Below are 14,689 nucleotides of genomic sequence, written 5' to 3'. Positions count from 1 at the left end.
CAAATCTGTTGCAGATTCATTACTTCAGCCTGACTTTTTTTATGCATAATACCCTGACATACATATGATGACAGTGTGCACATGGATAGTGAATTGAGATATTGACAATAGCAGTCATGAATGTCCTACCTTCACTGCAGTTATCTTCCTCCCTGCTCAACATGATATGCTTACATAACTTCTGGGGTTTCATTGTAGATTTGACTATCAGCAGTCCAAGATCACGCCTTATGTTGCAAATATTGTAGTACAGTATTTATTTTTATCATTTGCTTTATATGGTAGATTCTCACATGAACTAGTGCCATCAGGAATGAACTGGGCTACCCAATGCTGCCGAATGTCAAACCACTAAGTAAACTTCAAAAAGGCAAAAGATCGAATAGCACATTACAAATGGCTGTCGACATTTGTCCCATCATCACACTAACATAATATTCACATGAGAAAGGGAACAACCTACCGTAGGTTGTTTATTTATGTCATGTCATCCAACAACCATCCATATATTTTATGAAACACTAAACTTTAAAAATCTTTCCTCCTAGCTGTACATTTCAGGGGTATATTACAAGATTTAGTCAAATGCCAGGACAGATTCTGATATCCAAGAAACCCATTCACCGATGGCAAGGTGACGGTAACTGACTGGAATTGTTAACAGACAAATGCATTGTTTTTTTATTTTGTTTTACATTTTTACTCTTATTTATTAAACATGCAATTCATACAACCATACACCAGCAGTTCCATATACCCTGTAAACTGTATTTTCAGATACGTTACACATTTAGTTATACACGTGTGCTGGAAATGTTTACTTAACAGACTTTGGTCAGATTTATATATTTGATCAAACACCCTAGGTAGATTTGGCTGATAGATTTGATAGCTTCAACTGACCCCATAAATCAGACACCGGCTGAAACTGCATGACAATGGCTACTCGATAGTGGACGCTGGTGAACCACAGAATAGAATTCATGCATACAATATTGTAAGTGTTATGTTAATATTTATTTCAATTTGATTCCGTTTTCATATCAACATACAGTTTTATAATCTAGGACTCGAATATTAAGTATGCCCTACTTTATTAATGCATATTCATATGCTATTTAGTGTCTACAAAATGCTCATTGAAACACTCTAACAACAGATACTTTCAGGGTGAACTAAAGTTTACACTCAGTAATTTGTACGGATAGGACTCCTATTTCCACATTGTATGTCCTCTTTCTCATCTTGCTGCAATAGTGGTGAAAACAGTTCATTCAAAACACAAGGTCACCAGGGTTTTTGTTCATTTATGACATTTGTGCACTGGGCCATATGTGTTTATACCACTATAGTAAACAGCATAGGGAGACCATCCCTTTTCAATGTATTCATCAAGCACAATGGGATTTCATTCTATAACAATACAAGGGTTTTGTGCTGGGTATTGTCCAAAAAGATTTCTATAGAGATGCAAGTTGTTTACGAATAGAAATACTACCATTTATTCACACTTTCTTCTAGAATCAGTATCTTAATATATTCTTAAAAGTCATCATGATATTTGGAAAAGTTATTTCCACTTTCACCATGTCACAGAAAGATAGTAGGAACATTGCCAAACACATCATTCATTTGCTTGTCCTGTACAAGAAACACTACAAAGGGACAATGTAGCACTTTGTGATTTTAATGAATTCAAATTTTGGTAGAGGTGTTGAAAGTCCAATGATTTCAAGAATTCTCCAAGTAATCCAATGGGATCAATCATATATGCTAGCATTGATATACAGTTTATAGCAGAGGCAGAAACATAGGTATAATTTGAATTTTCTTGTGAAGGCAATAGAGTTAGTGAGCAAAGTTTCCTATAAATTTCTCCAAGAGTTTAAAACATTGAATATTTACCCACTGCAAGCATACATACGTCATGGAGTACAAATACCAGATATTGGTAAATGTATTCAACATATAACAAATAATAAAAGGTGGTATTACTGTTTAAGCATGAAAAATGCAATGCAGAGAGGCTGGGAAGTTGATTTTGTGAAACTTTCAAATATATTCACAATGAACAAAATTAGGAGTGCTATTCAACAAAACACTTTTATACATTCTATTTATAGTGGCCTTGATGTCTCAGTTTTAATACATCCTTCATTCTTTCAAGAGTTTCTGGCATTCTACATTGTCGCTTACATTACTTCTCTGTATGACACTCAAGTATCACAAATATTTCTACTTTCTAGTGTTTCAAATAGAAAGCTAATCAAAATCATTATTCAGAGTTCTTTTTTTCCTTACAACAACTGAGTTTTTAAAGTCTTACACTAATTAGACCAGGAACCATTTGACTTTTAATTCATTAAAACCTGATGGCTTGAGGAGAGGTTTTGTTCTGTCGTGTCATTTTCAAATTGCGATGCCATAGTTGCCATAGAAACCTCAGTATTTTGCACCCATCTAGATTTTCAAAGTTTGGATGGTGAGGCTTTGTGGTTCCCACTTGATGATTTTCTGCGTTTTTGTTCCAGTGGCCTACAACGGAAAACAGAAAATGCTAAATCAGGTCCCACTGTGTTTCATTAGGAATCCTACTATTAAATCTATATTTAAAGAATGTTAAAATCAACTAGGAGAAGCTAACTGGTTAGCAAAAACTAGTATATTCCAATTAGGCCCTCTAGATATACATATAGCAAAAGACAAAAGATTGAGAAAGCACGATAAATCATGGCAAAAATCGGTTAACAAAGTGCATTGACACAAAGTAAAGCAACTTAACAATGGTATTCAAATTAAAGCACAAAGAACACAATAGTAAAATTAATTAAGGTGGAATGTCCCCAAGGACAGACGTTCAGACTGAAACTTTTGCAATACAATTCCTGTCTACACCATGTGAGGGCTCACTTTGAAGCTCTTTCAGTGAGAAAAACTTTCAGTCTTTAGTTTATCAAAATTGTATTTTTCTCAATAGAGTCAAGACGAGGGTGGTGGCCACTTCGAATTTTAAATATTAACTAGACCTGTGTGCAAACAAGAGGAAGTGGAGGTAGGAGTGACAGGGTGACTTTGGAAATCACAAAAACATTATTTTCAAAATATATGGAAGAAACCAGTCTGGAAATGATATGGTCCTGTGTATAATAATCAGTGTGTTAAGTTGTATACATGTTTAACTCAACAAATATATGAATTTTACAGTTGAAACACAATTTTAATTTTGAGAAACTGCATAAAACAGTTCAACTTGGGAGAGCAGGCCTACTCTTGCTCAAAGGGGAGAGGGGTTTGTCAGAAAAGCATTGAAATGGACCCACATGGTGAACCTAAAGACTCTGTCCCAGGTATGCTGGTGACTGATTAAAGTTAAAATGTTCATCATAATATACATTGTAAAATTGAAATGTTGCAGCTATGTTGACGTGATGCATCGAGACATCATTGCATTAAATACATTGTTTGTAAACAAGAAATTTTCACGGGTTCAGTTCTGATGACTCCTTCCTACTTTTGAAACAAAGTTTTCATGTTACCCGTAATCAGAGTTTTATTCCAAAATGTTCACAAAAACTGCAAATGCAGTTACTTTATCAATAGTAAATTTGTTGGACCATATGTCCCCCTCCCCCAACAGGTATGTCTTGATTGTAGTTGCAGTGCAATTGCAGACTGACGTCACAGTAGACTGGGCTGCAGTTGGAAATATTTTATGAAGAGATTTTTTTCACTCAGTAACACCTGGAATTTTCTTTTTACACCCATGAATCATAAAGTAAAGGCAGGCACTGTATTGTGATTTTTGCATAAAATTTTGCAAATTATTCCTTGCGTTTTTCTTCTTACATTTCATTAATGCTCATGACAACACATTGGTCAGCCAATTCTTTAAACGATAGCTGTCCAAGCTCAATCATTACATGTTGCTATGGAAACATTCACATCTCCAACAAGGCTTCAGACTTGCCTCAGAATAACCTTCTACATTCACACAACATTTATGACCATTTCTGATTAGATATCTGGTAAATACATAACATGTTTGTCTTATTCTATTGCCTTCATGAGTAACTTTTAAGTAAAAATATCAATAAAATTCTTCTATATTTATACATGTACGTGAGGTGGAATGATAAAATAATCATAACACACACTCATAATCATGATTTGATTTCACTTTATTCATCAGGAAAGATAAAAATATTTAAAAAATGCTGAGCATTACTGGTGAAATGATTTGTTAGTTCTCTGCTCGAGAGTTAACTAACAATGGCTGTAAAAGTGGGTCAGACATTACGATAAAAATGCGACAAAGGAATATGTATGTTTGTATCCTAAATGCGTCCTTAAATATCTGAAACCTGTGTGTTTGCATACTTTTGACATTTCACATTATTCATGTCACAATCAATAACCTGGCTAATGTAGAACTTGACGGAGGTAAAATGCAATGGTTACAAACCAAAACAAGACTATTTCACCAACATTGACAAAAAAAGCGAAAAATTAACAAACCACAAAAACACTGAATCTCACAGTAAAACAAGAAACAGAAACTTGTTGCCAAATTCAAATGGTTTTCTAAGGATATGCTAATAAGAAAATAGAACAAAGGAGTAGACTTTCGAGAAGGTCAGATAACCTTCAAGGGAGCATTTTAAAGATGCAGACTTCTAGTGGTAGCCATCTTTGAAGCTGAAATGCAGCATTCTTCCACAAAACTTGATGTTGAATGTTTCATCCACTCTCTGATAAAATCGATGATTCCTCTTCTGGAGTTCACCGTCTGCTGCTGTGAGTTCTCCATGTCATCTACAAGACACCGGTGAGTATCTCTTTACAAATTTATCTAAAAATCTGTCTCCAAATCTTTGCAAATCAGTTGTCTTCCTTGTCGAAGCATCCTCTTCAAACTCAGCAACCAGGAGACTTAATATGTACTCAAACTAGAGACACAATTCTTTTTTATAATTCCTTGGCTGTCATACTAGTCTGCCACATAAAGTACACCTTAAAATACTATTGATATCTAAATTTATCAGCCATTCCATGGCACAATCTACAATAACACCAAACTCTGAAAGGAACTTGAAAATCTAGTGTGACCAATGAATGAATGAGTGAACATGATCTAACATTACTCAAAACTACCGAAAAAACAAATGAGATGACAAAACAATAGAAAGTATACTCTATATCTACATTATTTGTTTACTGAAGTTTTTCATCAACATTGTTTGCAACTTAAGTGATATTATACTTTTATTCTTACGACAACCTATAAAAATATTCTGATTTTTTTGAATGGTGTTGTACTAAAGTTGCATTACTGAGCAAAACTTTCAAACAGTTAACAGTTCAAGCACTCTAATTACAATGTCTATAGTCGCTATAAATTGATCGATTGCAGCTCTACAGACTACTTTCATTTGTAAATAAAGTCTAGCAAAGGGGTAGCTTTCTCACTTTTAGTATTTTGTGCAGCATTGAATGCAATAAGTAAACATTTGGTTTTCATCTCCAACGTTGTCCATGCCAACTGTTTGCACCACAGCTAACACAAATTTGAAATGCTGTTTGTTCATATGATTTGCGAAACTGAAGTCAACAAGTTGCACTTCAACTCATCGGCAATTTGATTGAGTAGAATTCAGACAGGAAACCCTGATACTTTTAATTTTGTGCCAACCTTTGCATCTTCTCTGAAAAATTCTTTAATATGGTCTTCTACATGCTACAGATAGACCATCAACAGTCCACTGTGCCTACATGCTCCAGATAGACTGTCAACATTTTCTTGGCTAATTATGAAAGGCAAGTGCAAAATATACATGTTGCTGTTAATTCAGTGCCTTTAACCACAGCCAAGTGCCAAAGGCATGAGGGAAATATTTCAGCTCAATCAAACACCTATTGATTGCCAATAATTGGTTCATTATTCCAAAATGTAGCGTTAGTTCAATGTGGAAATTAAAACCTAAAAATGACACAGCAGATGTTGATGTTGACAGTCTAGCAACAACTACCAAACATATAATATGTGCAAAATTCCTGTGTTTATATTGTACAAGCTTTTACCGAAATTTTTTATTTTTATATTATATACATGTACATATATGTATATTTTGTAAGATTTAACCATAGTCCCTCTATCCGTGGGTTGAGGGACTGTGATTTAATTATGCATTGATCTCTCAAAACTGCATGAACGAAGAGAATAGTATCTGGGACTCTTCTGCATTAACTCAAAGCCACACAACATGTATTTGAGTTCACTTTGTGACCAACGTTGCAAAATTTTAAGAAAATATTGGCTCTTCCAAAGACAAGATTTACAGAGCTGCTGATATTAACATAAAGATGAGCAACGAGGTGTGTACACACAGACCTATCATGTAAGTAACATTATCTAATTTATTATTAACAACCTGAACACCATATGATATTAGGATTGTCTACTAATGACCCGTTGACAGATTTCAATTTTCCTGAATAGTATTTTCTGTTGTGTGTTGAGTAGGAAAGCTGGTGAAAGCACCATGAAAGGCTGGCTGTCTCAACATTACATCTGACACACTATTACTGGATTATGTTGAAATTCATATTCAAAGCGTACATCTGTTCCTTATCATGGAATTAAACTTTGACACAGCAGCAGGGTGCGTTTGGTGAATGCAGAGCAAAATGGCCGCCATGAGTACGTAATCAAAGCAGATTTGTGGAACCATAGCTTCTCACAGCTTTATGGACATAATGCAATCAAAAGAAAGATTTTCCTAAATATCCGAAAGTAAGCTGCCATATTTAAAAATTCTGTCCCTATAGTATTCGTGTCACTGGTTTCAAAGAATCTTTACACCTTAAAAAAGGGGTACAATCTTCCGGATTTATGACCGAATACATGTCCCTGGTGGAGATGGCAGTCTTTATGAGTTCAAATATTGAAAAAACATACTTGACCTGTAACAACTATGAATTGTTCAGCTGATCATGACACATTCTTTTGCAATTATGTCACAAAAACACACACAAACTAAAAAAAATCTGTAATACTAAATGTACATGTTGAATAAACAAAATATAACATTCGCTTTTCATATTACATCACAATTTATTTCGGAGTCCACTTACGCAATTTTCCCACTGAAGGAAATTAGGTTTTTAGCCCAGAAGCACTTACATTTGTTGAAAAAATGTGTTTCTTTAAAAATAGCACAGGGACATGCCATAGCTCTTCCACCATTGAGGGACCATGTACAATCAGCAACTATGGATCACTGGCAAGTAGTGTCACCAACTGTCACTGACCTGCATTGCCAGCTTGCCTGTACATCTGGTATAAACCCTTATTGGCTAACACAACCAACTTTGATGCCTGGCCTGCTAAACAACAACTGTCACCAACCTGTACATCCAGCAACAACTATCAGCTCAAATAAACTGGTATTTGTCATTGGTGTACACAGCTGATACCATCACTAGTGACACCACTAGCTAAAATCACTGTTCTGCACAGCCAAGTCAAACAAATTTCTGCAGGTGTTGTCTTTGGTAACAAATGTGGCACGTGTGACGCCCCCTAGTGGCCATGACTGTGCAATCCTTTTCCTTCCTGTTCAACATAGTGTAGCATCTAATTGGCTGCATTCTGGCAATCAATAAAGGCCTACATTGGCTTTATATTACTATTAGAAAACAATAACAGGAACAAATGGATCAAATCGTAGCTGGCTGCTGGTCTTTGAAAGAAATTACTGCAAAGTCGGTCAACTCCTGTTCATGGGTCATACAGAAGTTGACCGTTTCAATAATAAGCTGACAAATTTTGAAATACAAACCCAAAAAAAACACTGCGCACTTCCCTATAGTTGTTATCAGCTGAGTAAATCAAATATGGATGCCTGCCCTTTACGCCTAACTTCACATGAATATTCATCACAAACTTCTCCAATCAACTTCTACAAATTCTCATAAAAATTTAACTGGAACTCTCGGGAACAAGAGGTAAATTTACTTGAATCTTCTGTTATTAAATTGATAACTCTACACAAGTTCTAAAATATTCAACCTATATACGAATACAATATTAACAGCTGAATGTTTTATTTATCGACATAATATCATGGACCATTAAAATCACTGTACGTTACGAATATACCATTCACTCTGGTTTAACAAAAGCAAACTATTGACTCAGGTTTAACCACTGCAAATTTAAATTCATCATAGAATCTCTCCAACATCCATTTTGGACATGGCAAAATAACATCTTCTATAAGACTGATATTCAAATCAGTTAACAATCTAAAGGCACAATATCATTTCCTCAAGGCGTACTCTCCGATTCAGACAAATTCACAAACTACCAACTACAGATTTTATCTTGACCACATCACTTTCTAGTTTTCAAAAATGCTGTAACTTACCGAAAAGGCACCATTTTCATAAAATTCTGAGTTATCCATCTTTGTGAGTTTTCATTGTTTTTATAGTGCTCAGAGATGCCTTAAAGCACCGGACAAAATGACAAGATATATGGTAACACACACCAAATTCTTAGGGCATAATTTCACCAATCTCACATCAAGGATGTATACTCTTTCAATGTACCTAAATGGTGCTTTATCGTTTTATACAGTTATTAAATATCATTCAGGAAAGTGAAAGGAATTTGGAATCATAGGAAACTGAAATGAATGGAATTTATGAAAAACAATTTTTTCAGTGCAAATTTTTGAATAAGTTACAGCTTTTTGGTTTGTCTTAGAACTGTACATATCTGACTTAAACGTCACAGAAACCAAAATGGCTGCTTTGTATCTATCTTTTTAAACTGTACATGATGGTTGGCATTGCAATTTCCGTTTCAAAATGTTGTCAGGTATTTTGTTCAATTCATTCAATTCGGCACAACAACAGAAACCCTACCAACACACTACCATAGAAATACTCGTCAAAAAACGTTCCATTCACGATTGTGAAGCAATCCCTTCTCTGGACAAAAACAGAGGAAAACATACCTCAAGAATAATGAATTTTTGAACCTGACATTTATACAAATAAACAGTGAGGTTACCATCAAGAATGATTGATAACCTCTGTGATATGACAGAAAATGAAGAGTCTGATGAGATAACTTGAATATATGCTTTACTTTGTGCTACGTGGGTTTCGATAACCCAGAAAAAAAAAATAACAAGAATTTTTTACTAGAAGTAATACTTGTAAATCAGAACCAAACCTACAACTACTGTGACACCTATTCCAACATACTGTAATAAAGACCTTTGTTTTTTCCAGGATTCACTTTCACGCTGTTTTTTCCTCATCTTGGCCAATCTCTCTTCCATGCTGTGTTTCTTTTCAAGTCGTTTTCTCTTCCTCAGCTCTTGTTCCCTGTGGACGTATCAAAGTAAAGAGTTACAAAGGTTGCAAAGTGGAACAGATCACACAACACTATTGTACATCAAAGAGATTAGAAACAACACTTCAAATATTATCACCATGGCTTGAAATAATTACTTTTTTTGCTAACATGTACACTGTGCACATTGCGTTTTGCATCAACATAAATATTCTTCCCAGTATTTGTACAGTGACAGAGTTTCAGTTTATCACAATTATATTCTGAGTCATCCTCCTCATCATCATGAAAAACTTCCTTTTTTCGCATTTTCGGACTGTATGACCACATTTGGATCGTCTGTCTTTTACTCTGTACCACCTTTACAGCAAAGTTCAATTGCAGAGCCAAAGATAGATTTATTAACATCCAACTTTCAGCTATTGGCCTGAGTATTTTACTTTTGGAAAATTTATTTTAATTTTAAACACAATGTTTACAAGTGACGTAGAGGCCCGTGTAGCTCATCTATGATATTTAATATAATTAATATAAATCAAAGGAGTGGCTGGTTTGTCAATTAAGGCAATACTGATGAACATGGGACATATGGATGGGAAAGTCCAACCTGTAATCATTAGCATACATCAGTGCTGGCTGTGACTGTTGGTGCACTTCACCTGGATATTAGCATTTAACCATAACTCAACTGTCTAGACAAACATTTTGTTTGACCAAAACCAGCAAAAATTCCCCCAAAATATAAGTATGCAAGTTTTATCATAATTTCAACAAATCTGAATCGGGTCGTCCCTACAAACCTGCATACAAGAGCAATTGGACAAGGAGATTCCAAGAACTTTGACCAATATGACATAGGTCACCCTGACATCCTAGCAACCTGACACTGATAGGGGCACTAAAAATGTAGGATATCTGCCCAAAAAGACCATGTGCACGGTGATTTATCGTGTGTAAGGAAATGTAATGCCGCACAATGTGTACATTAGTCTGGCAATCTACTTGCACCAAGGTAACATGGGCATACATATCGCAGTCTGCATCTAGGTATTTCAAGCGCTGATCTACCTACAAGCAGATATAAGGTTTGATGGCTGGCTGGACAGAACATGTATAAGACTAGCATATACATGGAAACTGATAGTGATAACATCGGCCCCCAGTGTGCCTTCTGTCAAAAACACTGACTGACTGTGTTTAACTTGATATCATTTTACACAAGATCCTACATGGCACTTTATAAATCATACTCATTAATCCCCGGTGCGTCATACATTATCACATAATTATGTGATCTTTACTTTCATTATAAATGCACTGTCTCCTGCTCCTAGGCAGAGTTCACACCAGAGCAATTCAATAAATACCATTTAAGGATTCGCAAAATAAGCTGCTATGTGTTTTCAAGTTATTTATATTGGTGAAATGTGGTAAACTAATTTCAAAATGTTCAGCGATAATTATGGTCCATCCTTTTTCATAATGACAGAGGTCTAAAAATCCGACACATTATGACATGACAAAGGCAATATTCAAGGCATATGGTCTGTTACATGAAATACTGCAAACACATCACACATCAACAAAATCTACATGCTAGAGAATATACATTTTGCAAATATAGTTATTAAATGATCCCTTAGACATCCAAGGAATCAATTCCGACATTCCCTCCAGGAACAATATGTGTTGTTAGGCAGTAAGTTTGGGCCGACTCGCAGCGCTTTCGAAGCTGTTATCCAATTGGGTGGCTGAATCTTACCAATATAATGAAAACAATACAAATAGACTCCCTAAGTGGCTGTGAATAGTGACAATCGACCAATCAGATATAACCTTGCAAACACGCTGCGAGTCAGCCGGTAAGTTTCCATGACAAAATGGCTGTACAGACATTTATTCTCTGGTTGTGACAGAAATATCTTTTACATGCACTATTACTTTTAACTCAGATTTAGCTAATACCTCTATGCACTGCCAATGACATTGAACAGAGCAAAACTTTCCTGATTAGAATAACCACAGTCCCATAGAGGGAATGTGGTGTAATAACAAAGTACGAAATTGAGGGGAAAATTCAAGCAGGAACATTTCTTTGTTATGAAATATTCAGCATAGCATTCATGTTATCACTTGTTATGCAATATTCAACGCTGATGTTGTCCCTTATGAACAGACAGGACGGAAATGGATTGTTTATTTGTTATCAACAATGGAATCAGAACAATAGTATGGCCATAATGTGGATGACAGTCTAATTTCAGATGATTACATAAAATTATGAAAATGGCATCAGCAGTGATGATTTCAAAACAAGGAATGCTTGTTGTGAGTCCAAGGATATGTAAGATCTTTTGTTTTCAAATTTCTGGCTCAATTACCTATGCCTGGTGTCATCTTCCTCTGTTGGTTTGGGAATAATTTTCTCTTCTATCTGTTCCTCTTCTTTTGTGTCTTCTGCCTCTTCTGTTTCTCTTGATTCAGTTTTTCCCGGACTATTGCCGGTGACGTTTTTCTGATCTGAGAACTCTTGGCTGCGTGATTTTTTAGGGGGAATTGAGGGGGGTATATCTCCAATTATCTGGTCAATGCCATCAACATCCTGTAAAATACACAACATATCCTGTGTTCATCATATCCTGGTTTGCAAATATCTAGTTCACAGACTGTAGATGAATTCTAGCTAAAAGGTATTTTATAGATACTGCCTAATTTTTAATCATTTATTTGTTTGGCAGAACCCTAGTAAATTTTAATAGCTCCCCCTTACAATATTGATGCAGTCACATTACGAGAAAACAGAAATCATACTTGGGTTTTAAAATCATTTACTTGTTTTCCCCAGATCTGAACAAAAGCACTGTTCATGGCCAATAACAGGACAGGCCAGTCACGGAAAAATGACGTAAAACTGAAAAGGAAATAAAATTCTTTGAATCTTTACTTTGCAATAAAACAACACCGCTACACCACAAACACCATTTACGGAAACAAACGATGTGCAGCTTGTTCCCGTAAATCCCTCTGGGCCTCAAAATAATTGGTGACATCTAATTCATTCCAGAATTTTTATTCAGGAAAAATAGATTTGTTCTGGTTGAAGTAATAGATGTACAGAGTACTGTTGAATAAAAACTTTTAATACTTTGTTCAGATAAATTCTTTCAAGGGTATATCAAAACCGAAGTACCATCTTTACCTCATCTGTTGGTGAATCCAATTTATTTGTCTTAAGAATTCTCTTAGCACCTTCAATAATAGCAAGATAGGAGAAACGTAGCTGATCCGGCGTCTGAATCAAACCCATTCTATACCTCCTCATGTCAAGTAGGATGGATGTGATGTCGATACTGTTCATGTCCCCGCTCTTCTCAACCTGAAATAAACAGTAAAATGAGTTGAACAGGGTGTATAACTGGCTAGCTTTGACAACATAGAGGTTTTAAGAGGACAGAGAAACTGACTATGGTGGAACTGAGGTCACAGAATTTCCTCTCAGTCACTGACATACGAATAGAGTGTCTATACCTTATAGTGTCAAGCAGGACAACACAAATGACCTTAAAAATACTGAAGATGGAAATTGACAAGGGATGTTGAAAGTTGCATCACCTAATTTATGGATTTTAATTCAGTTTCACAATGCCATGAATGAGATTGCAGACATTACTCTTTAAGAAAAACAACTTTTTAATCCTTTACCACAGCTTTTAAACAGAAACTTCCCCTATGAAAGCCAGATTATCGTAAAGCTATGCAAATGTAAAAAAGCCACACTAGTTATCGGACGTGCCATGTTTGGTCCCAGAATCCCATAATTTTGCCATGTTTCAGGCGTTCATTGTCATTGAATCTTGCATATGATGTCTGTGAATATATAGCAACTAAACTTGAGTTGAAAATAAACTGAAAAAATGTTCCGTTTTTTGTAAGAGAAGACATATGTTTCAAAATGTGTTCCCTGTACGACCATTTGACTCCTCTTTGCATATATCACGAAAGTGCCCACCATAATTATTCAAATTTATCATATGGTCAAAGCGACGCCATGAAAATTCAAAAACTCCTGCCCAGTATATGCAAATGGCTGTGTCATCAGTAATCCCCTATTGTGTGTCCATGGTCCTGTTAACTTCCTGTTTAAGCAAAATTTCAAACTTTCTGTTTGGATACTCAACTTGTAAACCTCGTGAACAAACAAATCAATAAACTGTACTTACAAACACATAAAATCATATGTAAAAGTAACTTGAAAAATAAATGATTATATTGAAATGACAAGAATTATAGACTTACCATAAGGAGGCAGGTGTCTGCCAGACAAAACATACCAGATCGACCAATACCAGCACTACAGTGGACGACAGCAGGGCCCACGTCATCATCTAGTGATCCTGATTCTCTGACGGCTGCCAAGAAGTTCAAAAATGCTGATGGAGACTGCGGCAGTCCAAAATCTGGCCATGTTGTGTAGTGGAAATGATAAACTTCACGTGTTTCCCCCGTCTGTCAAAGTGTAAAGCAAGACACAAAGATAAGCATGTATGTGGTCTTATCAATGGAAAATGATATTATTATACATCTACCATCGAGAACAATAGAATTTTGAGTGTGCTAAAAAAGCCGTACGGAACGCCCGTTCCGTAACATGTATGGCTTCAAGGTGCCCCATTTCCTGTTGCTGTATCTGTGCGTTCACTGTTGAACAGTTTCAAATGACCCTTTGGACGAGTGCCAGAACAAGTCTAGCGCACGCTCTGTACGTACGTGTGAAGAGCACACACTCCAAAACTTACAGAAGCGCGTCCGAGATAGCGTTCCACAATGGCGCAATAAAATCAGAAGAAAAATTGTTGACATTGCACGAAAACGGTCACTACTCTAACAATTTGAAGCCCCAGTCAGGAATGTAAGATGTATAATAATAAGATTATTACGAAAATACCGCAAAGGATGCACTCAGACATTGCCGCCGCGCATCGCCCTCTGCTTCGCATCGAGTGATACGCTGTGCCAATGTCCTTCCTCGTGCATCCTTTGCGGTATTTTCGTAATAACCTCATAATATTTTTGCTAGTCTTGGGAATATATGTAACTATATTTGTGAATGTAACTAACGTCGAAACAGTCAAAGATATGACTAAGTGATGGGCAAATCAAGAGGTCAAAGATCAAGAACCTTTAAGGAGGAATAATGGGAAGGGTACTTGACTCACAATCACTGGATGGTGAGTTTGAGACTACAATAAGATACTTTACTCCTCATTGCTATATTGGATAGTGGATGATAGGTAAATAATCTGCTCAATGGGCTTTTTCTTTTTT

The 14,689-nt window shown here is 35.9% G+C and overlaps 1 protein-coding gene across 2 annotated transcripts in view; it reads right to left on the bottom strand.

The window, feature by feature from the left end:
- Positions 1-995: 995 nt before the first annotated feature.
- The window catches only part of LOC139148322 (tyrosine-protein phosphatase non-receptor type 2-like), a 34,436-nt gene continuing 20,742 nt past the window's right edge, over positions 996-14,689 (bottom strand). The window contains exons 6-10 of one of the 2 annotated variants that reach the window (XM_070719701.1): positions 13,661-13,870; positions 12,564-12,740; positions 11,746-11,966; positions 9,286-9,396; positions 996-2,535 (exon numbers count right to left, since the gene is read on the bottom strand). In XM_070719701.1, coding sequence (XP_070575802.1) covers positions 2,469-2,535; positions 9,286-9,396; positions 11,746-11,966; positions 12,564-12,740; positions 13,661-13,870 — 786 coding nt within the window. In that variant the 3' untranslated portion in view covers positions 996-2,468. Of the gene's footprint in view, positions 2,536-4,160; positions 9,397-11,745; positions 11,967-12,563; positions 12,741-13,660; positions 13,871-14,689 lie in introns of those variants that run through there. The other variant, XM_070719700.1, reaches the window with a different exon arrangement.

Source organism: Ptychodera flava, chromosome 13 (assembly GCF_041260155.1).
Source record: "Ptychodera flava strain L36383 chromosome 13, AS_Pfla_20210202, whole genome shotgun sequence".
In the NCBI taxonomy this organism is placed as follows: Eukaryota; Metazoa; Hemichordata; class Enteropneusta; family Ptychoderidae; genus Ptychodera; species Ptychodera flava.
Note: the sequence above shows the minus strand (reverse complement) of the source record. Positions and strands in the feature narration are given on the sequence as shown.